The sequence below is a fragment of the Pelodiscus sinensis genome, chromosome 9, assembly GCF_049634645.1.
Source record: "Pelodiscus sinensis isolate JC-2024 chromosome 9, ASM4963464v1, whole genome shotgun sequence".
Lineage (NCBI taxonomy): Eukaryota > Metazoa > Chordata > Testudines > Trionychidae > Pelodiscus > Pelodiscus sinensis.
Window position 1 is genome coordinate 45,444,498 of NC_134719.1, and position 26,375 is coordinate 45,470,872.

At 42.4% G+C, this 26,375-nt stretch overlaps 1 protein-coding gene across 6 annotated transcripts in view; it reads right to left on the reverse strand.

The window, feature by feature from the left end:
- PTPRC (protein tyrosine phosphatase receptor type C) overlaps positions 1–26,375 on the reverse strand; it is a 159,321-nt gene that overhangs the window by 21,270 nt on the left and 111,676 nt on the right. For all 6 annotated transcript variants that reach the window (XM_025179991.2, XM_075936683.1, XM_075936682.1 and 3 more), the window contains 9 exons: positions 25,978–26,038; positions 15,153–15,261; positions 8,502–8,536; positions 5,684–5,793; positions 4,930–5,020; positions 4,734–4,810; positions 4,151–4,187; positions 3,576–3,673; positions 1,373–1,498 (listed from right to left, as the gene is read on the reverse strand). In XM_025179991.2, the coding sequence (XP_025035776.2) occupies positions 1,373–1,498; positions 3,576–3,673; positions 4,151–4,187; positions 4,734–4,810; positions 4,930–5,020; positions 5,684–5,793; positions 8,502–8,536; positions 15,153–15,261; positions 25,978–26,038 (744 nt within the window). The remainder of the gene's footprint in view (positions 1–1,372; positions 1,499–3,575; positions 3,674–4,150; positions 4,188–4,733; positions 4,811–4,929; positions 5,021–5,683; positions 5,794–8,501; positions 8,537–15,152; positions 15,262–25,977; positions 26,039–26,375) is intronic.

The following is a 26,375-nucleotide window of genomic DNA, read 5'->3' on the forward strand; positions in this document are numbered from 1 at the left end:
CAAGTCTTAGAGCACACCAGTCACAGACCCAACTTCAGCAGGGCCAGGTGGTGAATGGAGAGCCCCTATCCCAGCCAGGGAACCTCTAGCAGCAGCGGGGCCAGGCAGTGGCTAGGCAGTCCTGGGCTGGGAACCTCCAGTGGAAGCAGGACTGGCCCCAGCAGTGGAGTCGGGGGAAATGGCCCCAGACTGGGAACCCTGGAGAATTCCTGGCAGGAGCTTGGCCAGGTGGCTGGAGAGCCCCAGTGGTAGAGGGGCTGAGGTGGCGGAGCAAAGGAACCTCTGGTGGGAGCAGGGCCAGGTAGGGGAGCATTGGCCGTGGAGCCCTGGGGAACATTCAGCAGCAGTGGTGGCCGCAGAGACCGAGCTAGGCTGGTGGCAGCCAGATGGCCCTGGCAGGGGTGCCCTGGGAAACTCCTGGAGACAGAGGGGCCATCAGAACCCCGGGGAACTCTGGCTGCAGCATGGGCAGCAGGGTGGGAGCCTCAGCCTTGGGAGCACCAGGGAGAGGAGGCAAGGAGTGAGGCGCCAGTAGGGACACATTGACCTCCTCTGGTCCAACAAACTCCCTGGTTCGGGACCCCTTAGGTCACGAGGGTGCCAGATCAGGGAGGTCCAACCTGTGCTTGTAAAAAATCAATACACATTACTTCTGGCCAGCAACACATTAGCTACTGTAATTTGGAGTCTCTCCTATGTATGATGCCACACCGTTCTATTAACACTTCAATTTTAAGGGACTGGTATGCAGTGTTGATAATTTTTTCCCATTCATATGCAGTATAAATGTTGTTACATGCACCAAGGCAAGTGCAGATGTGCATCACCATTAGAAACACATGCTACCAGCTGTGTGTACTCTGCTAATGAGCTGGGTGGCATCTGAATCTTTCCTGGGTGGCTTGCCCAAGCACTCAACTTATGGGGATACACTGCTGATATGGCCACCTTACTCACAGTAATATTTAATGTGGTGGCCTCACTGTCAAACATATCTTATTCTATGTTCATAAGCCAGTAACAAACTTTCTTAATTTAAAAAGGACAAATTTCTGACAGAAACACGATATATTGCATACAAATTTATCCATCTGCATCAGCACCCTTATGGAAGAGAACTGTACTGGTGGTGTTCCTGTTGAGAATACAGTAACAAAAGGTAGCATAGCAGTGAGATAAGTTTCCAATTCACATTTGCCCTAAGAAATTACTTACTATCTACTCAGTGTTATCTCAAGTTATATGTTGCTTGGGAGAAACAAGGGAAAAGGCTAACTGCCACTGTTGCTCTGGCAGAATCTCTGATAAGAGTTTCTTTATACCAATTATATAGACCACTTCAAATTATTTTCACATTAATAAGCCAACTCACATTTGTAATATGCAATTTCTGAATAATGTAGTCAGGACACATTTTACTTTCATTGCTCTTCACGACAATGTCCCCAAAAGTCTCAGTGCTATTCTCTGTTGTCGGCCAGTACTGGGCACATTTGTTCTATGAAAATGCAAAGTTAACTGATTAGCAGCATGACATCAAAGTGACAGTGAAACAAGGTTTTGAAGAAAGTTTGAAATAAAATAAAATCAATATTTCCAATGAAATAACCAATAATTCAGTACAATTTCAGTTTTCAATAGATGCTATAGTTATCCCTTAAAACAATTAATACAGTGTCAGTTAAACATTCAAACAAGGAGGTGAACACTGCTCGTCACAGCTTCCCAACTTGGTTTCGAAAGGAGGGCACCAGAGAAATGGTCCAAGCTGTGAGTGGAGGCATTGCCGTGACATTATTATAGGCTGCTTTGAGTGGGAAGGGGGGAGGAAAATCACAAATACAGATCATCCCCTATTACACTTGGAAGGGAGTTGTGATAGTTCTGATAAGTCTGCAAGGATGTGGGACAGGGAGAGAGATTTTGGCACAGCTCAGCAAATTCTAACTCAGGAAGTTTTTGGCACGTTATACCCTGTTATGGGTTTATTTGCAAGAAGGTGGAATGTAGATCTCTATTCCTTACAGCTGTGTGTCAGGTAATAATATTACAGAGCAGGGATGGGGAACCTTTTGTCTGGGGGGCTGGATGTGGGGAGGCTGGGCTGGTGCTCCAATTCCCCTCCTGCTCCCCTCCCTCCCCCCCCTCCCCCCCGCTGTCACCCTGTGGGACTGGAGCACACAAATCTACTAACCTGGGCACAAGCCTCTTCCCTCTCCTGAAGCAAACAGCCACATGGAGGGAACAAGCCTTTAGTTCGAAGTTATCTGGGGCTGCAGCAGGCAGGGAGCCCAGCCTGCCTTGGGGGTGCTGTAGGGCTGCTGGCTTAGGTTAGCACTTCTGAATCAGAGCCTGCCTCTGGCAACCCTGCCCCTCCCACACTCCAACTCCCTCCCCCAGGTCACCAGCCAAATCTTCTGCACCAGGTCACAACTCCCTCCCACACCCTGTACTCCCTCCTACATTCCTCCCCCAAGCCAGAATCCTCTACTGCACCCAAACATCCTCCCAGACCCTGCATCCCAATACTATGATCCAGGTCACAACCCCCTCCTTCAGCCAAACTCCCTGGCTGCGTCTACACTGGCACAATTTAGCAGAAATACTTTTAACTGAAAAGTTTTCCGTTAAAATATTTGCACATAGAAAGCATCTATACTGGCATGTGCCTTTGCACAACAGATTTACTTTTGCGCTAAAGCATCCGTGCCAGTGTAGATGCTATCTTGCGCAAGAAAGCTCCGATGGCCATTTTAGACATCGGGCTTTCTTGCGCAAGAAATTAACGTTGCTGTCTACACTGGCCTCTTGCGCAAGAATACTTGTGCAAGAGGGCTTATCCATGAGCGGGAGCATCAGAGTATTTGCGCAAGAAGCCCTGATTTCATACAGTAGAACGTCAGTGTTCTTGCACAAATACTCACGGCCAGTGTAGACAGGCAGCAGCTTTTGCGCAAAATCTTGCCAATGTAGACATAGCCCCTAAGACTTCACACCATCTCCTGCACTCCAGTTCCTTATCCCGTGCACCTTTCTGCACCCAGTCTCCACCCCAGACCACGCACCCCTTCCCCAGAAAAGTGCTGCCCTTGACCACTTTACAAAATTTTGGCATGGCCCCCCACCAAAAATTATGGCCCAACCCTGCCCTAGTCTCTGGGAGTGGCTTTCTCCTTCTTAGATAGGGGCCACATCCACATCACTGAGGTTTGGTAGGGTTGTGTGTGTGTATGAGGAGATTTTGTTTGTTTTTGTTTTGTTTTGCTTCTCATTTTGATGAGGGCCCCCAACTGATTTCCTGTAGGTCAGCAGCCCCTGACCCAAAAAACGGTTCACTCCGTTATGCTGCTCTTCAAATAGTCTAAAGGCAAAACCATGCTGGCTTGTCAATGTTATTCAATTTCTAAGATTCTATCACAAATACAGATTAAACAAGAATGAACAAGGGTTCAAAATAAATATTTAAATCCCGAGAAAAATTATTTAAATGAGTAAGAAAAGCATATTTTGCCACAACAGATCAACCTTCTGTATATAGCAGCTAACGGGAGTGTGTGAGAGAAAGAGATGCTCACCCTATTATTTTCTTCACAGCGAGTCACCATAACAATAATTGTTGCCTTCTGTTCCCAGATCATTCTCCAGAAATCATCAGTGGTCTCATCCTTGGGGCCTAGCAGATAAGGTACTCAATAAGAGATACTTTGAAAGAATTATGAACCATAAAGAGTCTAGAACAAAGTGACCATACATATTATGGCTCAGAAGCTATCCAAAGATCATAACATGGATACAGCCATGGACTGTACAATTTCATGATGATTCCATCATCTTCATTCACATAATTCTAAAACTATGTAGGTGGTGACTGAGAAGGGAAAAAAAATCTCCATAGTAAAAATAAAGTAAATACTTGTAGCCAATATGTATGAAGCATGATTTGAAAAAATTCCCTTCTGCATTCCACAAATTTCCTTCTGTAGCTGGTAGTAACTCCCAAAACACAGGCTGTCTAGCAATCCTTTATTAAATTCCACATATGCTGGTCATCCACATTTTGTTTAAATATATTAATACAGTTTGGCTCTATCACTTTGATTAAAGGATAATTGGGGAAGAATTAATAAAATAAAAAAAATAAAACATTTACCTTGTGCAGCAATATACTTTCCTGGTTCTTTAAAACCCTGTTTTAAAAATATATATTATTACTAGGTATTTAAAGATAGTAGGCGAAAACTGTGAAAAGAATTGCTACTTTATATATATATTTAACATGAATGATAATATGGACACCAATGTAATAGTACCAAATAGTACCAAGTATAACAAAAAAACTCAAGGAGTGGAAACAGTCAACAGGGCCAGCCCACAACATTTGGCACCTGAGGCAGGGAGCTCAAATGACACCCCCATGACACCTGGCTTGGGCCAAATCTTTGAAAGGTCTCAATTCTGCCTTCTTCCTGTTCCACACTACCACCATCTCAGTGCATCTAGAGCAGAGAGAATACATATGCACCAGCAGTAGACACAATTTTCTACACTCTGGGTCCTAGTGAGGCCCTCCCCCCCACAGTCTGGCACCTGAGGCGGCCGCCTCAGTTCACCTCATGGTAAAGCCCACCCTGAGTCAATGCTAGAAGAGTCAAGCATTTGATGCCTGTAATGGGACATATATAAATCATTTTTCATTTGTGCATCACAATAATTCATCAAGAGAAGTCACTTACATCAATATGGCTTGCATTTATATAGTCTGATCCTGGGTCTCCATTTATTTCTGAGAGTACCACTCGGTTATCATCATCTGTTTAGATAATTTAAAACAAAGTATGTAATAATTAACTCAGTTGCCTCAATATTCTGATGTAAGCAAAAACAATGAAATATTTTCAACCATGCATGGAATTTCTATTCAGTACTTACAAGGGAGAATATCAATGTAACGGTTTTTGTTTTGGTTGTAGTTTTTACGTGCTTCCTTTATTGGGTACTTCGAGAAAACCCTGGGAATGCTCTGTAAATATAATCCTTATTTTATTCATTTTAACATATTTTAGATAATTTTAACTCACAATAAAATTCACATAGTTGTAATTAGTTCTTAAGGACAGTTGGAAGATAACATTCTTTTTCCATTGCATTATGATTCATAGTGATTAGCTTTTTAAAACAAATATTAAGTTATATGAAGATTAATATATTGCTATATAACCAAAATATGACTCTCCCTTAAAAGACGAATAAAGAAGCTCAGTTTTGGATTCTAGTCTGAACAGAATTTTTTAAAACTGCTTTAAAATGTAGCATAAAGGGGCACTGGTCCACGAATGGAGCTCCTCTAACCAAGCATCATCATCATCATCATCATAACCATACTTTTAAATTCAACTCATAAAAGTAAGATATTTTAAAAGAGTGTTCCTAAATCCCACAGCAGTTTTCATCACTTATCTCATCTTAAATCTTCCTAAATTATAGCAAGATTATAATATCTCAGATTTGAGATTATTCACCAGTTTGTTGGCTATTCTGAGATTCGGGTAAGGGTTCTTACTTTTAGATGTTTTGTAAAACAACATCAAAGGGGTTGGTGATTGACTGTAACAGATTTATTTTAATGGCATGTTCCATAATATCTAGTTTAGAATCTCTGTTATATTTCTGACTAGGCACAAACCTGAAATTCATCCAGAAAAAGTCTTCCTTCATCAGCAATCTTTCTCTTGTAGGCTTCCAACAACATTTCTGCAGGGATTGGCTCCACATTCATCAGTTGCTTGTCATCATCTTTAAATACAGAGACATATTTTATATTTATTTTTTATGATTATATTTATTTGTATCGTCTTGAAGAGTAAGATTAGTTAATGAGAACAGAAACATTCACTCAAACTAAGACATATATATTTATTACACCAAGGCTTATCCCCTCAAATGCATCTAAACAGAGCCCCCAAAGTCATAGAACTTATCCAGCTAGGGAAACAGGTCAAAAAAAACTTGACATACAGAGACTGAGTCTGTATCTGGGTACTGAACTTTAGGAAAGGTGTGGACAAATTGGAGAGAGTCCAGAACAGAACAACAAAAATAATAAAAGATCTAGCCAATCGGACTTATGAGGAAAGGTTAAAAAACTGGCCAGGTTTACTCTTGAGAAAAGAAAATGGAAGACCAGATAACAGTCTTCAAATATATGGAGGGCTGCTAAAAAGATTGTTCTCCATGAAGGCAGGACAAGAAGTAGTAGGTTTAATTGGCAGCAAAGGATTTTGAGGCTAGATATTAGGAAAAAAGTTCTAACTCTAAGGCTACAACTGCACTATGAGTTTTCTTGGCAAAAATATCCAAATCAAGAACTCATTTGCATGAGTCATGATCTTATTTGCATATTTTCTGCCAATCCATTTTTGCGATGGGTTTTTTGCGCAAAAACAAGCAGCGCAGACATTTTCTTTTTACACAAAACCCCCTTTTTTGCAAGATTGGTATACCTCCTTTTGGGGGGCATAAGGATTTTATGGAAAAAGGGGTTTCTACACAAAAAGAAAATGTCCACACTGCTTCTTTTTGCGCAAAAACGGATCGCAGAAAATATGCAAATGATATTGACTTATTTGCATATTTTTTGCCAAGAAAACTCATAGTGTAGACATAGCCTAAGGTTAGTTAAGCCCCACAGATGGCTTCCAAGGAATAAAAGCAGGTTGGACAAACATCTGTCAAGGATGGTCTAGCTTTACTTGGGCCTGCCACACTGAAAGAGACTGAATTTGATAGTTTCTCCCAGCCCTGCATTTCTATTTCTATTAATCTAAGACTTCTGTGCCTCCTGTGTACAGAGAAGCAGCACTCTGAGCGTACAGACCGGACTTGGGAAAGTGGTGAGTATTGCCAGTAGGGCCATAGCAACATCTGATGCTGGCACAGGACACTTTAGCCCAAGCAGGTACAACTGTGATATTGTGCTGCCATTACATTTGAGTAATAAGCAATCATTTATTAGCTGTAATCTATATTAGAGGATGTCTATCTGGGTATTTGTCTATAAGTCTGTTTGTTCAGGAACTCTTCAAGAACAGTAGAACTAGGGCCACCGATCTTGTAGGCAGCTTCCTCTTTTCCTAACTTAAAGCAAGGTTAGGGTTTGGTTGTGCCAGGGAAACCGGAAGCCCCTGGAAAAGGACTGATTTCCATAACATGCAAAGGGCAGGGCTGCTGTTGCAAGGGACAGGATATGAGAGTGGCCACTGGAGCAGCGTCCCACAGGGAAGTGCTATCCTGAAGAGTTTCTACAGGGGGCAGTGGCAGTGTACCACCAAGGGAGTAGCCAGCAGGGTTGGGGCATTTGCCGTCTTGCCTGTGAGCACACTGAGTAAGTAGCCTCCCTGCCACAAACCCTTTCTCTCCCTTCCGGTCCTTGGCCACAAGCTGGGAGTGGGGGAAGGTCCATGACTGCTGGGGGGACTTTTGGGGGGGAGAGAAGGGTCTCTGGTGACTGAGGAGTCTTGGAGGAGGGGGTAGAACTGGCTCTTAGTGGGCTGTGGGGATGAAGGGGAGAGAGAATAGGTCCCTGGCAGGTTGGGGGGACCCCCTGCCCTCAGCCCCTTCTTACTGGCACATCTCCACACATCACAAGCTTCCTGCAGACACACCCTGCCCCCTGCATCCTCAAGGCCCTGCCCTGAAGAACCTGGGCAATGCTGGATACGTCTGCTAGTAAAATATTGTACTGTGTTAGGCCCAGTAACAGTAACCATTACGCTAATGTCAATGTGAAGCACTGAAAATCATTCTACGTTTTCCCTGAGCTATCATCATCTTTAATTAGTGTTAAACTCTTGAGCATTTTGATTCAAATTTAAATCCAATGTTTTTGCTATTCTGCACAGAAACAGGACAAACGGACATAACTGTGAATGTGCTATCTTTCAGTGAGTATAATTAATGTTATAACCAGAAGAAAGTTTATATCATGTCAATATGTCCATTGAAAAGTGGATTTGGGGTTCTTTTAAATCAATAAGCCTCACAGAAAACCGCAGGATGTGTTCAATGGGAACTTTCACGTAATTTCTTCATATTATTGATTCTCTAAGCCCTCGTCTACATTAGGACTTTATTTTGAAGGCCTACTTGGGGTGAGTTCACTTCAGAGATTAATCTAACGAGGTGTTTTAAAGCCTCTGTATTCAGTCTGTTATGGTCATTATTTGAGATACTGAAATAGTTTTAATGTTAAGATCATAAATAATGATTTTTCAAATTTTCCCAACATTTAATAAAATTACAGTGATTCACTTCAATAATAATAATCACTGACCTCTACTTTTGGCCTGGGCAAGGTTTGACTGTGTTAATATCTAATTCCACTGTACATACATTATTTAGACTTCAGTCATCTAAAATATAGATGCCTATGAGCTGGAATAAGACACTTGGCTAATAACTTATTTTCACTTACCAAACATATCTTATATGGAAAATGTACTTACCCCTCCTAACAAGCATGATATCTTCATCTGCATTGCTGTAAAAAGCATAAGTGTATGCTAAGGCAATGTATGTATGGCAATGAATTAAAGGACACAAATAATATACACAGGTAGAGTCTTATAGGACTTTGGGGACTGGGAAGGAGTGCCAAGGGATCTTCAAACTGGATTAAATTCCCATTATGAAATTATGTTGTTCAACGGAAGCAGCCAAAGATTCCTGTGTCTTATGGAAGTCCCCTACCACCCTCAGGATCAGAGGAGGTAGAAGAGTACATCATAATTACACTTCCCTCCCCATCTTTAGTCAAGCTGAGCAAGAGGCTACACCTAGACTAGTGTTTCTCAACCGTTTTTTATAAAGTACCCCTTTTATTTAAAAAATTATAAGTACCCCCCAGTACCTACAGTTTTCTGACACAATTTTTTGTCTAGCATTGCAACACATTTATTTAAATAACTTAATCATAGCGGGTGATGAAATTTTTTGGTGTAAAAAGTACAAAAATAACAAAGTGCTGTAAAACTTAAAACAAAAATTCAGTTTTCTCCAAATTTCAGTTGTGTTGACGTACCCCACAGACTTCTCTCAAGTACCCCTGAGGGTACTCATATCATGGTTGAGAAACACTGGTCTAGACCATGGGGATTTTCCGGAATACCTCCAGTAAAAAACCCTGGGCTGTGTCTACATTGGCATCCATTTCCGGAAAAGGGATGCTAATGAGACACTTCGGAATTGCAAATCTGTGGGGGATTTAAATATCCCCTGCGGCATTTGCATTTACTTGGCTGCCGCTTTTTTCCGGCTTGGGGTTTTTGCTGGAGAAAAGCGCCAGTGTAGATGCGATTTTCCGGAAAATAAGCCCTTTTCCGGAATATCCCTTATTCCTACTTTCAAGGAAAGGAATGCCAATGTAGACACAGCCCTGGTGTAAAACCCCAGAAAAACTCTACCGCACCCAGGTATACAACCCCAGTAAAACTCCATCGCATTCAGGGATCGCGTTTGCTCTTCCTCTTTTTTTTGTGCTCTTTTGGGGAGCCCTGAATACCTCATTCTATGAGGAATAAGGGCTCTTTCAAAGAGGAGGCTTTTCCACCATTTGTCCCCTACTAGACTGGGCCAAATAGTGGAAAAGCCTCTTTCGGAAAAGCAATTTGGAAAAGCCTCTTTTGGAAAAGAAATAAAAAAACCTCCTTTTCCGATAAAGGAGTGTCAGCAAGACCTAGCCTGAGCTTGGCACAGCTGAGAACCGAGACCTTGATTTTAAAATGCTACTGTCATTTCATAACTGCAGCTCTGGCCAGGGCCCTCTGATTTTCCAGTAAATATCTGGGGTCAAACTTCTACCTGAGACCCCAGATCCTTAACATCGTTCTAAAGTCTTCTTTCTTAGCATAGTCCTACAAGATGTCTTTACAGCACCTTCATCACTGTGCAGATTAAAAAAAAGACAGCTATAACCTAATGCTCAGATATGAACAAAATATAAATGCTGGATATTTATTTCTCATGGTTTGGCAAGAATTCTGCGTATAGAAAACCTTTATAGATTCATTGATCTAAAGGCTAGAAGGATTCTTTAGATCATCTAGTCCAGGGGTGGACAAAATACAGCCAGTGGGTCAGATCCAGCCTGCCAAACCACTGGATCTGGACTGTGGGCCACCTCACCGGGGCCCTCAGGCACAGAGCAGCCAGTCATATCAGAGCAGCCCCATACTGCTTTAATCATCTGGCTGCTCCCTGTGGCTCTCTGCTCCGGGTACCATGCGAAAGACGAGGCTTCATGCACTGCCTCTGCCCCCCAGCAAACTCTCACCTTCTATTGGCCGAGCACCCACAGAATGAGCCACATTTTGAGCAGCCTGGGACTGCGGCAGGCAGGGAGTCTGCCTCAAGGTCCTGCAAGGCTGCTGTAGGAGAACCATCAGGTTAAGCTCCTCCTGGCCACAGCCTGCTTCTGGCACCCCAGCTCCTTTCTCCCACCAACTCCCTGACACAGGCCACCACCCAAACTTTTGCATTCTGCTCCCCAAGATCACTACTCCCGGGTATGTCTACACTACAGCGCTAATTCGAACTAACTTAGTTTGAATTAGTTAATTCGAACTAAGCTAATTCGAACTAACGCGTCTAGAACTAAAAACTAGTTTGAATTAGCATTTTGCTAATTTGAACTAGCAAGTCCACATTGAGTGGACCCTGAACAGGGCTTAAGGATGGCCGGAAGCAGTGCCGGCAGGGCATCAGAGGAGGACTTAGAGCGTGGAGATGCTGTCTCAGGCTGGCCGAGGGCTGCGCTTAAAGGCTCCCGACCCCCACCCCGGACAGACAGTTCTCAGGGGTGCCCCGCTTGCAAAGCAGTCCTGGCTTGGATTGCCCGGAGTACCCACAAGGGGACATCACACCACTCGGCCATCAGCCCGGCTGCACTTGCCGCAGGCTGCCATCTGGGGAGAGGAGGCAATCGGGGGGCTGCAAGAGAGCTTCCACCCCCAGAAGCCCACAGAGCCAGCCCAGTCCTCCCCATCGGGGGCTCGTACCCCATTCCTCCCTCACCTCCTTCCACTTACCCTTCCCTAGCCCCCCTTCTTATTGATGTACAAAATAAAGATAACGTTTCTTCCAACATTGACTCTGTCTTTATTGAACAAAACTGGGGGAGACTGGGAAAAGGAGGTGGGAGAGAGGAAGAGAAAGGCTGGGAGAGGGGAGGGCAACTAACATGATCAGGGGTTGGGAACAGGTCCCAGATGAAGAGAGGCTACAGAGACTGGGACTGTTCAGCTTAGACAAGAGGAGATGGAGGGGGGACAGGATAGAGGTCTCTAAAAGCAGGGGTTGGGTGGAGAGGGTGCATTCAGAAAAGTTCTTCATGAGTTCCCATAAAGAAGGACTAGGGGACACCAAAGGAAAGGAATGGGTAGCAGGCTTCAACCTAGTAAGAGAAAGTTGTTGTTCTTCACAAAGCAAATAGTTAACCTGCGGAACTCCTTGCTGCAGGAGGCTGTGAAGGCTACAACTAGAACAGAGTTTAAAGGGAAGTGAGATCAAGTCATGGAGGTTGGGTCCATGGAGTAGTCTTAGCCAGGGGGTAGGAGTGGTGTCCCTGCCCAAAGTTTGTGGAAGGCTGGAGAGGGATGGCACGAGACAAATGGCTTGGTCACTGTCTTTGGTCCATCCCCTCCAGGGTCCCTAGGGTTGGCCGCTGTCGGCAGACAGGCTACTGGGCTAGATGGACCTTTGGTCTGACCCAGGACGGCCATTGTAAGCTCAGGGCTCAGGGTCAGGGGTCTCAGTGGACCCCCTTGATTTTCATGCACAGCTGCTCCTGGGTGGCCAGGCTGGCAGCTCTCCTGCCCTAGACGGCCACTTTCCTATGCCTAGTGCGGTGATCGTGGACGAGGTCCACGATGTCCGCATTAGCCCAGGAAGATGCCCGCCTTTTGCGGTCCAGGGCAAGCTCCCGGGAGCCGCCAGCCTGGTCCCGGGAAGAGGGGGTGGGCTGGGGGACATCGGGTGGGTGGCTCTGTGCCGTGCCAGGTGCAGGGTCTGCTGGCTGGGTGCTGGCAGGCTTGCACCTGGCACGGGCACCGTAGCCAGCCCGTGCCCCTTTAAGGGGTCCGGGGCCGGGAGGGGGGCATAGAGTTTCCCTGGTGCTGGCCAGAGTGGCCACCAGGGAAACCCGGGGAGGGCTAGCCTCCCACTTGTTTGAATTAAGGGGCTACACACCCCTTAATTCGAACTAGTAAGTTCGAACTAGGCTTAATCCTCGTAAAATGAGGTTTTCCTAGTTCGAACTAAGCGCTCCGCTAGTTCGATTCAAATTCGAACTAGCGGAGCGCTAGTGTAGCGGCTATGAATGTTAGTTCAAACTAACGTCCGTTAGTTCGAACTAACATTGTAGTGTAGACATACCCCCCCCCCATCTTCCAACTTTGCAGCCTTCCTACACCCTGCCCCAGGATAAGACTTCTTTCCTGTACCCATACCCCATCCCAGACACTGCATCCTAGGCTCCTGCCCCAGATCACAATCCCCTCCTTCACTAAAACTCCCTGTCACACCCCACACCCTTTCTTTCACCCCAGTCCTCTAGCCCAAGCACCCTTATGCACCCAACCTCTGTCCCAGACCCTGCATCCCCTCACAGAAAAGTGCAGTCCTTGACCACTTGAAAAACCTTGAGTGCCCCCTCCCCCATCAAAAATTATTGACCACACGAATTAGGGATGTAAGTGAGTCAGGAAGGAGGGGAGCAGGAGCCAGTGCTGGAGGTAGCTGGCTTAAAAGCTGGTTTCCTCCTGCACTATCTCCACAGGGGACAAAGGAGACAAGAGGAATAGCGGGGACCTGGGAGCAAGTCAGGAATCAGCTGATTCCCAGCTCACGATCATCCCAGATGCTGCACCACTGCTTATAAATGTATTAAGAGCCTGCTAGCTCTTAATACAGTTAAAAAGCAGAAGCGCAGCTGGAGAAGGGGACCCAGAGCAAGCAGGGGAAGCTGATTCCCAGCTCACCCCAGGTTCCCCCACACTGCGCACAAACCTTTTAAATGTATTAAAAGCCTCTCAGCAGAGCCACTGTGAGGTTAGCTTCCGAGAGGCAGTTTCCTGAACTTATTGACTAGTCTATGGAAAATCCATCGACTAGTCAATTAGTTGATTAAACTAAATTTAACATCCCTAATTCCAGTCTAGTCTGATCTCCAGTATAAGAGGGGCTATAGAATTGAATCAAGTTACTCCTATAACTAGGGTGACCAGATGTCCTGTTTTAAAGGGACAGTCCCGTATTTAAACCCTTGTGCAGTTGTCCTGTCTTTTCTTTAAAAAGGGCAAATTGTCTCCCACTCCCACCAGTACTGGTATATCCTGCTGCTGGCTGGATCCCTGTTTGCCAGACACCCACATACTAATGGTGAGTATGGGAATCCACAGGCTGATGGATATTCAATGCTGGCAGCAGTTCAAAGATACAGTGGGCTGGGTGGCTGTTCCTCCTGCTAGTCCATCAATGTAGCCCCTGTCTCAGCTCCCCCCTTCCCTTATCCCATTTTTGGCCAGCACTAACTGTGAGCTGTGGTGGCTGGTGAGCATGAGCAGGTACCAAGTGGAGGCCAGTTACATGTCACCTCTGTTGCTCACCCACTGGCCCTTTACATGCTCCTCCTCTCACTTTCATCTCCCTCTTTTGCCCCTTTATCCCTCAAAGCCCTACTGTTCCTCCCTATCCCCTTGTGGGGTGTCCCACTACCCCTTCCCCCCCTCCCCCGTGGGGTATCCCACTACCAGCACTTGGTGGAGAACCAGCCCCTGGTTGAAGTGTTCAGCTCACCAACAGACTGGCTGGCAGGCTCCTTCCTTCACCCACTGCATCTGGCTGGGCTGGTGCTCTGGGAAAGCCCAAACCCTTCTACACAAGCTACTGAGCAGAAGGAGCCAAGCCCGTATGTTCCAAAGCCCTACAAAGTGCTGGCAAAGGAAATCCTTCATTCAAGGATATCCCATCATCTAATCTCTGGAATAGTGAAGGAGGGAGAGGGGAAGTGATTTCCAGCCTGTTCATAACCCAAATCTGCAGGATCCACAGCAGCTCCTGAAGCAGGGACTTAATACCCTCATCCACACATGCCTCCCCCTTCCCCAACCATATCCTGCCTCCAGGGAGCTCAGGGCTACTCCAATACCTAGGCACACTCCTCTGCTGAGTCATCCCTCTGCCTGGATTCACTAAAGCTCCTTCAGTGAGGTTCCCTGGACTCTGGTACACAATGCATCCTTAGGGCTTAACCTTTTCCTGCTGGAAGTACAGAGGGGGGACAGAAAGTGGCTGGGTTATGCTGGAAGCCAGCAGCAGGCCTTCTGACACTATGTGGGATGGAAGGGACATGCTGCTTTCAGTCACATTGGGGGAGGGAGGGAAAGCAAGGGGGAAAGAGAAGAGCTCTACAAAAACGCAGGCCATGTCATAACTTCCTGCCGCCCTCCCGCCCTTCTCCTCTGCACCTGGAAGCAGTTCCTGTCCCTTCCCTGAAGCAATGAGGAATGGCTGCTGCTGGCCACATTCTGGTGTGAATGCTGGCAGGAATCTGGGAAGTGGGGCCATGTGACACTGTGCGTGTCTCGCACATGTTGTCTCAAGAAAATGCGGTGCTGGGTACCAGGAGAGACGGATCCGTACTGGGGTCACCCTACTAAGTCTAGTAACTTGTGTCTGAAGAATCCAGAGTTATTCATCTTCATTCAAGGATATTCTAATAAGAGTTGATGTGCTGGCTTGATAAGTCACCTATCCTGACTCAGGGAGAGAATGAAGATTTTGATACCAGCTCTATCAACAGCATAACTGAGGAACCTTTGAACATTCATTTGTGAATTATCTGTCCAGTTTCTTTGGCAACTTGAAAAAGATTAAAATGTAGATATCGTCTCATATATTAGATTCTGCTAACATGCAAAACTACCTAAAAATATCCATGATTGATTTTGTCTTGTTCTTTTTAAGGCAGAGATATTTCTTTTTCAAATATCAAATGAAATAACTAACACATATGTTTAAAGCATTGCTTTCCTTTATAGAACTTTCACAATGATTTTTCTACTTTTGAAAAATAGGAGCTGAAGGATGGTAAAACTCACCTTAATTTCTCTCTGTGAAGATCATAGATTTTATACAGGACGATCAGTAAGGCAACTGATGTCACAATAATCAAGAATGCCAAGAATATAATCAGAGCTTGAGAATTGTCTGTCAACAAAATCATGAATGAGTACATTAATAAGATATTTTGAACAAACAATTAGAATTACAATATCAATTTACTAATTTTATATCATATTTGTGTGTTTTATTTGATGTAGAAGGTCCGGTAGGAATTTCAATTTTTTTTTTTTGTGAAATATAACTTAGTTTTTTGTTTTGTTTTTGAAAAAATGTAAATAAAAGTTTCTGCTGCAAAGAGGGGATGGGGAATAGAAGAGAAAAGGGGGGGAATGAAAAACAAAATACTTTTCTCAGAATAAGCATTTTATTTTCTCGGTAAATGTTCATCAAAAACAAAACATGTTGACCAAAATGAAAAATTTTACATTAAAATTATTGTTTATCCCACAGCTGTTTTATATTGAGAAATATTGCTATCAACTGTGGGACAGATACTCATAGGACATTGCAAGTGAAACGGTTTAGTACAGTGCTGTTATGGACATAGGGAAAACGTGTAGGATGATTTAGCTTGTTTAGTGTGACCACACTGAATAATTAGTGCTTCAACTACTGCAATACAACTTTATTCAATTACATATGGTTCAGTTCTTTAGTGTAGACAAGACCATAGTATTTTGGCCATATTCCAACTTAAATAATTGCATTCTACACCAACCTAAATTCCTACCACAATTTGATTTGTATGAGCTATTCTTCACTTACTTAATAAAAATGGGAATGGATCTGAGACTAAGCCAAAGAGCCAAACACTGGAATTTTGGAACCAGAGCTGAAACTTGTACTTATCTCTATACAAAATGATAAAGTAACAGTGGTGGTACAGGCTTGCTTTTGCATTCCACCACCCAGGGGAGCATTATAATCCCATGCTATACAAATCAATAAATCATCTTCCATTAGATCAACTGATTTTCTCTGTGAGGAATTAATAAAACATATTAAATAATTTGTATTTTATGTAAGATCATAGTATCTGACACTGTTACACTAGAAAATTGAAGTGGCAAATGGGAATTTTGTCAGGGAGTTCTCTGGGTAAAAGAAGAGTCATTATGTGACCCTTGTGGTGGTAATTTTGTTTTCTGTAGCATGTGTAACTTTGCTTGTGGTGTATTTGCTGCTTGACTAAAATATCCTGTGTGGTCTGTTTATTTTGGGGACCATGTGGTGATTGTGAGTGTACTGAGCCTAGCAGCCTGCTAGGCAAGGATGAGAACTGAGAACGTCTGAGTACTACGCCTGTTAGCACCCATCAGTCCTTCACCAGGGGCTACGCAGAAAGACCAGAGCTATAAAAAAACCCCACTCCTAAGCAACCAGAGAAGCTAGCAAACAGGAACACTTAACAGGGAGACTTGGGAGAATGTTCTCCAGGTGAAGGATAAGTTTTCTGTCTATAGTGTGTGGGCCTCTTGTTTCTGTGTTCTTGCTGCTTGATTGAAACATACTGTGGGGTTTTTTGGTTGCGGGATTCTGTGGTGACCATGTGTGCAATGAGCCTAGTGACCTCCTAGGCAAAGCCGACTGTGACTAACAGAAGTTTTGCAAGACAGTTCAGAGGAGAAAGTGGGGGAGGGAGTAGACACACTTAACATTCTGTAAATTTAAAACCAAAAAACTTTGATAAAAACAAAGCCACAACAATGGAACCATCTTCAGGAGTAAAAAGATAATGCAGAGAAAAATCCAGATTGGGGACTATCCAATATATTGCATGCAATGTAGCATGTATAAACTACCTGGCTTATCCGCAGGCTGTGTGTGTGTGTGTGTGTCTGTGCGCGCGCGCACGAGTATGCAGCTCACGTGTATGCATTCAGTGCACAGAGCTGCTGGCCCTCAGAGACCATGTATAGGCTTTGGAGAACAGAGTAGCTAAACTGAAGGAGCTAAGGGAGATAGAGAGGTACATAAATGAGACTTTCAAGGATGATAGTGTTATTGTGGAGAAACTAAATTAATTATTTGCATCGATCTTTAAGGCTGAAAATGTGAAGGAGATTCCCAAACCTGAGCATTCTTTTTAGGTGACAGATTTGAGGAACTGTCCCAGATTGAGATGACATTAAAGGAGGTTTTGGAACAAATTGCTAAATTAAACAGTAATAAGGCACTGGGACCAGACAGCATTCACCCAAGAGTTCTGAAGGAACTCAAATGTGATATTGCAGAACTGTAGTGTTTAACCTATCTTTTAAATCAGCTACTATATCAAATGACTGGAAGATAGCAAATGTGAAACCAATTTTTAAAAAGGGGGCTCTAGAGATGACTTGGGTAGCCTGACTCAGGTTCTGAAATTATAGTAAAAGACAGAATTGTCAGACATATGAATGAACATATTTTGTTGGGGGACATGTCAAGGTTTTTGTAAAGGGAAATAATGCTTCACCAATCTACTAGCATTCTTTGAAAGGACCAATAAGCATGTGGACAAATGTAATCAAGTGAATATAATAGAAAGTGTCCCCTCACCAAAGTGTCTTAAACGAAGTAAGTTGTCATGAGATTAGAGGGAAAGTCCTCTCTTTGATTGGTAAATGGTTAAAAGATAGGAAACAAAAAGTCAGTACAAATGGTTAGTTTTCAGAATGGAGTGAGGTAAATAGTGGTGTTCCCCAGGGGTCTGTTCTGAGACCAGTACTTTCCAAAAAAATTCATAAATAAACTTTGAAAAAGGATAATTTGTGAGGTGGCAAAATTGTAGATGATATAAAACTGCTCAAGATAGCTAAATCCCAGGCAGAATACAAAGAACTAAAAAAAAGGTACTCTCAAAACTGGGAAGAGAAGCAACAAAATGGCAGATAAATGCAAAGTAATGTACAATGGAAAACATACTCTAAACTATACAAATAAAATTATGAGCTCTAAAGTAGCTTTTGCCACTCAAAAAAAAAAAGATCTTGGAGTCACGCATAGTTCTTTGAAAACAACCGCTCAGTGTGCAGTGGCAGTAAAAAAGAGCTGGGAATCATTAAGAAAGTGATACATAAAAAGAAAGATATATTGCTTCTATGTAAATTCATGGACTGCCCACATCTTGAATACTGTGTGCAGATATCATCACCGCATCCAAAAAAAGATATATTGTAATTGAAAAAGGTTCAGAAAAGGGCAACAAAATGATTGGGGTTATGGAACAGCTTACATATGAGGAAAGATTAATACAAACGGGACTTTTCAGCTTGGAAATGAGATGACTAAGGGAAGATATGATTAAGGCCTATTAAATCATGCCTGGTGTAGAGTAAGTCAATAAGAAAGTGATATTTACTCCTTCCCATAATATAAGAACTATGGGTAACCAAATGAAAATAATAGGAAGCAATTTAAAACAAATAAATGGAAGTATTTCTTCACATAACACACAGTTAACTTGTGAAAATCTTCACAAGGTTCAAAACAGAACTACTAGATAAATGTGTGGAGGATAGTTCATCAATGGCTATTAGCCAGAGTAGTATGTGTATCAATAGAATTCATCACCATTTACTTCTTGACAAGTTTCCATGTTCTATTAATGGTTAACATCCTATTCCATCTCCATTTCTGGTCATGTACAAGTTTCATGGTATAAGCCATTTTGAATGTTTTATTTTATTTTAATTTAATTTTATTTTATTACTATTTCTGGCCAGACCAATGTTGCATGCTCATGTTTTGATACATCTGGTTGCTTTTTTTATTGGATACATTAAGACAGACAAGAAAGAGACTTTAAAGAAAGCAAGTTTTAAAAAAATCATAGTTTTTGTTTTGGTGTATAAGGAATGGAGTTATGAAAGAAGAGACTGCTTAAATAGGCTGCTTAAGTATAGAGGGATTTAAAGGCAAAGTTTTACAAAGAGTAAAAAATGAAATAAAACTGTAAAAACAAAAGGCTAATTAAATAAAAAAGGAAAATATAAAGAAAGTCTAAAATGGGGCAAAAAGGCTTGTAGAGGAAAACATAGGAGTTATTTCAAGGTAGAATTAAATAAAGCACATAGCAAAAACTTTAGCTAGACAGTCGGTTTATAGTAGAGAAAACAGCAAGAGAAAAAGCACCTTCTTTGTAGGTAAGAAGACTGGATAAAAGTAAGTACAGAAAGTAATCTGACAGGCAGGCAGCAGTGCAGAGGGGCAAGTGGCTCCGTGGAGACCAATATGCATGGAGAGCCGATTTGAAAGCTGGCTTCCTGCATGTACTGGCTCCCACCTGCCCCCCACCTCTCCATGCTGCTGCCTCTCTATCACAGGCAGCAGCACGGGGAGTGGAGAAAGCAAGTGGCTCTGCAGGATACAAAGGAACCGAGGAAGAGGAGGAGTGCATTTAGAGGAAAAGATTAACTGATAAGCCCAGGATCATCATACCTAGTGTAAAGGAGAGAAAATAGCAAGAGAAAGAACCTTTTTAGTAAGTAAGCAGCACAGAAAGCTGTGTTAAAGAGGGAAAGCACAGAAAACACCAGCAAAAAACTAAGAAAAAGAGTAAAAAAGAATGAAAAATTGAAATAAATTTTAAAAAGCAAAAGGCTAATTAAATACATGAAGAAAACAGGAGTTATTTTAAGACAGAGTATAAGAAAGCAAATTGCAGAAAAAATAGCTTGAGAGCCTGTACAAAGGAGAGAAAACAACAAGCGGCAGAAAGATTTTTTTGTTATGTTGATAAAGGAGAGATCTAAGGATTTAAAGGAAAAGTTTGAAAAAAGAGTAAAAAATGAAATAAATTTTAAAAAGCAAAAGGCAAATTAAATAAAAGATGAAAATGTAAAGGAAGATGGAGAGAGGAGCTTTTAGGAGAAAAAGAGGAGTTATTTTAAGCACATAGCAAAAAAATTATCTAAAGACTGTGTAAAGTAGAGATGTTTGACATCAATTAATTTAATGATTGCAAGGGGAGTCTGTTTAAAAATATCTCCTATTTTACCATGGCAGACAGGCTAGCTGGCATCCTGCAGAACAGCCTCTGTCCACGGCAAACTCAGGCCTCCCATGGACAGATGCTGCTCTTTGAAAGCAGCCCCTGTCCGTGGGGAGCCCGAACTCCCCAAGGACAAAGGCTGCATCCGCATCCCATGGAGCAGGCTCCCCTGCCCTCCTCACCATGCTGCTGCCTCTGTTAGAGAGGCAGCAGCATGAGGGGACAAGCGGCTCCACAGAGGCCAATACGTGCAGGCAGACGACTTGAAAGCTGGCTTCCAGCGTGTATTAGCTCCTGCCTGCCCCCCTACCCTCCGTGCTGCTGCCTCTCTATCAAAGGCAAAAATGTGGAGGTTGGAGAGAGCAGGCAGCTCCATGGGATACAGAGGCAGCGGGATCGGGGAGAGGAGGGGAGTGTGTGTAGTTGAAACAATTAACTGATACGCCCAGGCTTACCAGTTAATTGTATAGTCAACTACACATTGATATCTCAGGTGTAAAGTAAATAAACCAGAAAGAGAGAAAAAGAACCTTCTTTGTAAATTAGCACAACACAGAGCTGTGTGAAAGAAGGAAAGTACAAAAAACACCAACAAACAATACAAGATCCATTTTTTTTTGGAAGCAGAACACAGAGCTGGGTAAAAGATGGAAAGCACTGAAAGCAACAGCAAAAAATGTTAAAAAGCAAAAGGCTAATGAAACAAATTAGAAAAATATAAAAGAATGCTGAGAGAGAGAAAAGAGGGCTTTTAGAGGAAAACAGGAGTTATTTTAAGATAAGTTGTTAAAAAGCACATGGCAGTAAAATTTGCTTGAGAGCCTGTGTAAAGTAGAGAAAAATAGAGGAAGCAGCAAGTGGTAGAAAGATTTTTTGTAAGGTTGATTAAGGAGAGAGGGGGATTTAAAGGAAACTTTTTTAAAAAAAGGAAGTACATTTTTAAAAGAAAAAGGCTAATTAAATAACAGGAAAATGTAAAGGAAGATGGAGAGGGGAGCTTTTAGAGAAGAAACAGGAGTTCGTTTAAGGCAGGGTGAAAAAGCACATGGCAAGAGAGAGAAAGAACCTTTCTTGTAAATGAGCAAAACATACCTATGTATAAAAGGGAAAGTACAGAAAACATCAGTAGCAAATAGAAATCCATTTTTGTTAGTGAGAGATGTAAGTAAAGAATTCTGCATGGAGGAGATGGAGAGAAAGAAGCAGAGGACTCACCATTGCAAATCTTTTCGTTTTCAAAGGACAAAAGATAGACACTCCAGCACATGGCTGAGAGAAAGAGAGTGTCTTTTTTGTTAGAGAGAGTGAAAGCGTAGAAAGGAGTAGTGATAACTATGCCAAGGGCCGCTAGCGTTGGGTGCTAGCCCTTCCTCTCACTCCAACCAATCAGAAACTGTTCTAAGCACCTCCTTCTCTCTCTTTCCAATACCAAGTCTTTTCTTTGTTTTATCTTTATCTAAAGAAACAGTCCACCATTTAACACTTTTACATATGTGTTGCAATATAAAATGATCACGCAGAAACACCCCCATGGTTAAAACCATAAAACCTTACTAGCAGCCATTTTTTAAAAGCACCAAATAGTTTTTTCCCCCCTGTGTTTTTAATGAGGATACTGTGAAGCTGCAGCAAAGGCTGCCTGGGTATGTCTACACCACCACCCTAGTTCGAACTAGAGTGGTAATGTAGGCAACCGGAGTTGCAAATGAAGCCCGGGATTTGAATTTCCCAGGCTTCATTTGCAACTCTGGTTGCCTACATTACCATCCTAGTTCGAACTAGGGTGGTAATGTAGACATACCCCCTGTGATTAGAAATCAGAAGGCCCGGAGACTTGCTTTAAAAACTTTTCTAAAGAAATTATACAAAACACAGGTTAACTTAATTGAGACAGTCTCCTTCCAGTTTTTTAAACTATGGATAAGTATTTTCCTTTGCTTTGCAAAGAGGAGAATGTTATTTGCAGTACAAGTTAAAAGGAGCAAGCTATATAAGCCCCCTTATTTTGTAAACCACTGGATAATAAAGATGTTTCTCTCCCTTTTAACAAATACAAGTGATTCCTTTTGTAAAAGACTAAGCATTTTAAAAGGCAAACTACTTTGAAGATACATTTCCTCACTGCCTTGTCCTCTATTTAACACCTTTACATGTTTAGAGCATGCAAAAACATCTCAGAGTGAAAACCACAAACCCATAATAACAGCCACTTGATAAAAGTGTTGAAAAGCTTTCTCATCATGTTTTAGACTAACGCTGGTTGGCTGTGTCTAGGCTGGCCAGTTTTTCTGGAAAATCAGCCATTTTTCCGGAAAAACTTGCCAGCTGTCTACACTGGCCGCTTGAATTTCCGCAAAAGCACTGACTTCCTACTGTAAGAAATCAGTGCTTTTTGAAGAAATACTATGCTGCTCCCGTTCGGGCAAAAGTCCCTTTGCGCAAACGGCCTGTGTAGAAAGCTGAGATTTGTTTTGCACAAAAAAGCCCCGATCGCGAAAATGATGATTGGGGCTTTTTTGCGGAAAAGCACATCTAGATTGGCCACGGACACTTTTCTGCAAAAAGTGCTTTTGCGGAAAAGCGTCCATGCCAATCTAGACGCTCTTTTCCGAAAATGCTTTTAACGGAAAACATTTCCTTTAAAAGCATTTCCGGAAAATCATGCCAGTCTAGACGTAGCCGTTATGTTTTAGCAAGGACCATCTGAAACTGCAGCAAAAGAAGCCTGTGAATTAGGGATCAGAGGACATATGTTAGATGACCAATCATTATATGAAATCTCTAGTCTTGCTTTTAAAAGATTTTCTAAAGTAAAACATGTGAAAAGAAATTTTACAGCAGCTTTTTGTAAAACAGAAAATACAAGATAAAAAGTTTGTATTTTCCCACTTCTTTAATTGTTTAAAGGCATGAAGACTTTAGATTTATACAAAGGACAGAGGCTGAGTCAACTTTTTTTTATAATAGATTTTTTTTGTTTGTTTTCTTTAGCTCTGCTAAAGAATATTAAAAGGAGTAAGCTATATACTCTTCCCCTTATTCTGTAAATCAGTGGATAAGAGTCTGTTTTTCCCCACTAAACTTTCATCCTGCAAGTGCTTTTTAAATAAACCAGGGGAAAGCTATAAGAGATAAATTTGTTTTTCCCATCACATATTATTCTTTCTAATGCATTTTAAATGAATAATTATGTACAACCTGGCCCGCCTTCCCCAGTCCTGTTTACAGGCATACCAACTGTGAATCCCTTTTGTAACATTATTCTTAGCATCCACTATCCTTAATCAATCTAACCAAACAAACTTTCTCTTCTTTCATAACCTTGCCCCTTACTAAACCCAGCCAAGCAAGCTTTCTTTAATGCCTCTCTTTCTAGTATTTCATATTTTTCTATTAATATAAACCAAACATGTCAAAACACACTCATGCGATATTCCCCAAACGAAATACAGATAAACAACTTGTAAAAATTCAAAATGGCTGACAGTGCCAAATTCATACATGACTGGAACCAGGGACAGAGGGCAGGACTTCCATCCAAAAACGGGCATGGAAATCTGTGTAAAAGTATATGGTGATGAATTCTTTCGAGGTATCTGTTACTACTGTCTCACAGTGCATTGGTGGCCTTCCCAAATATCTCACAATACATTTTTTCTTGAAAAAGTACCACAAACTGTGGGATAGATGCTCACAGGACAAGTGAAATGGTTTAGGACAGTGCTATTGTGGACGTAGGACAAATCTGTAAGAGTTTTTAACTTGATCAGTGTGAACACACTGAACTATTAGTGCTTTAACTAGTGTAAAACAACTGGATTCAATTACAAATGTTTCAGTTGTGTCTTGGCCACATTCCAACTTGAGGCATTGCATTTTACCTACCTAAATTCCTACTGTAATTTGATTTGATTAAGCTGCTCTTCAGTTAGGCTACACAGCAAAGTTTACTAGCGTCTACACAGCCAAACGGCTATTTCGAAATTAATTTGAAATAGCGGAGCGCTTATTTCGAATTTGGTAAACCTCATTCCATGAGGAATAACGCAAATTTTAAATATCTATTTCAAAATAAGTGCTGTGTAGACACTTATATTGAAATAGGGGGCCTCCTGCCTTCCCAGGGTGCCATGGTAGCCACTCCAGCCTCAACCAAGAACACTCCTCTCTCCCCACTCCCTGGAGCCCTTAAAGGGGTTGACTCTGGCCACAGTGGCTGTGCCAGCTGCAAGCCTGTTAGCCCAGAGCAAGCAGTCACTGCTCCTGACTCAGTGGCCCCAAAACATAGCCAGCAAGCCACTGGCAGCCAGCCCTCCACTGCTCCCCAGGAGGAGTCTGGCAGCTCCCAGAAGCCTACCAGGGCCCGGAGAAGGCGGATGCCTTCCTGGTCCAGAGTGGAGATCATGGACTTTATTCAGGTTTGGGGGGGATGCCCCCACCGTCCATGATCTCCACACTAGATGGAGGAACGCAGTCGTCTATGACAGGATAGCTGCCAGCCTGGCCACCAAAGGCCACGTGTGAACCCAGAAGCAGGTTTGCATGAAAATCAAGTTGGTCCAGCGAGACACTCCCCCCCAATCCTGAGTTTCCACTCCCCCTTCTTCCCCTTGTTTCCCCCCTTCCAGTTCCCTCCTTCCAGGTTTCACCCTCCCCTCTCCCACTCTCTCTTCTCCCTTCTCCCACCTCCTTTCCCCAGTCTCCCACCTCCTTTCCACAGTCTCACCAGAGTTTAATCCCCCCCCCCAGTTTTGTGACACATTATTTTGAGAGTTTGTGTTCATGAAAATACATGTATTTTATTGGACATCAAGAAGGGGCACTATGGAGGGGTAAGTGGAAGGATGTGAGGGAGGAATGAGAAGATACAAGCCCCCAGTGGGGCAGACCAGGGGGGCTCTCAGTGCTCCTCAGGGTGGAAGCTCTCTCACAGGGCCTCCTGAATACTGACAGCCCCCCGATGGACCTCCCGGATGTCAGACTGCAGAAAGTGCAGCTAGGTTCACAGAAACGCATCCAAGAGAAGCACCAGAGTGCCCAGGGGCAGCTCTGGCTCCACGTTGCAGAGTAATGTGATGTCCCGAGCACACAGAGACAAAATGCTTTGCTGTCCCTCTTCGAGGTAGGCAAATATTGACATGCATTTTGTGTGTAGATGCATTATTTCAAAATAACTTATTTTGAATTAACTCTTTTGAAATTAGATATTTTGAAATAACACAGTAATGTAGACATACCGTTACTTACTTAATAAAAATGGTGGTGGATCTGAGACAAAACCCCAGATTCAAACACGCTTGAATTTTGGATCCAAAGCTGAATTTTGAGTCTTGATCATATCTCTTAAATAAAATGGTGGTGTAATGTTAATGGTGCAAGTTAGCTTCTATATTCCATCACAGAGGTGGTAACCATGATGCTACACTGTACAGACCATTAAATCATTTTTCATTAATTCAATTGATTTTCTCTATGAAGAATTAATAAACCTGGTAACACATTGTATTTGATCCTTCCAGTAACTCTTGTAGCTGAGTAACTCTTGTAGAGTAACTCTTATAGAGTGCTGAGGGTCCTTGACTCATTAAACTCAAAACAAAGTTAGGGAAATGGCTCTGGTATAGTGGTGTTTTAAAAATAAGCGTCTATATAAGCAAATGTGTAACTCACATGATTAGTCAATGCAACTTTTTATGTGACTAATCTGATAAAGTAATTATGACAACAGAAGAGTTTAAAAGGCTTACTAACATTGTGTGCCATCTCAATGACACTTTAACAAGTCTGTAAATAAAATGTTGACTAGTCCATTGAAAATATTTACTTACATTTTGTCTTTGCTGAAATTTTGACAGGATCCCCCGTGTGCTCTCCATTGTCCATGTAAATCTGAGATGCAATAAATGAACATGTTCAAATTATTTGTACTAAGCAAAAATACTTCCAGAAAATTAAAATATTGTTTTCCAAAGAGCTGTGCAGATATACACTAGCTTAGGATCTGTCCTCCAACCTTTTCCAGCTCTGAAACATGCCTGCCACTGACGAGGCAGCACGTTACAATATAAACTATTTAAAGGTTTTTTTGCTGATATAGAAGCAGCATTTGCACAATACAAATGAAAGTAGATATGAAATATATAATAAAACAATACAGTTGGTTATTCAATAATTGTGACAAGTATATTTTTATAAAAGAATTGTCATTTAATAGTGTAATATTTTG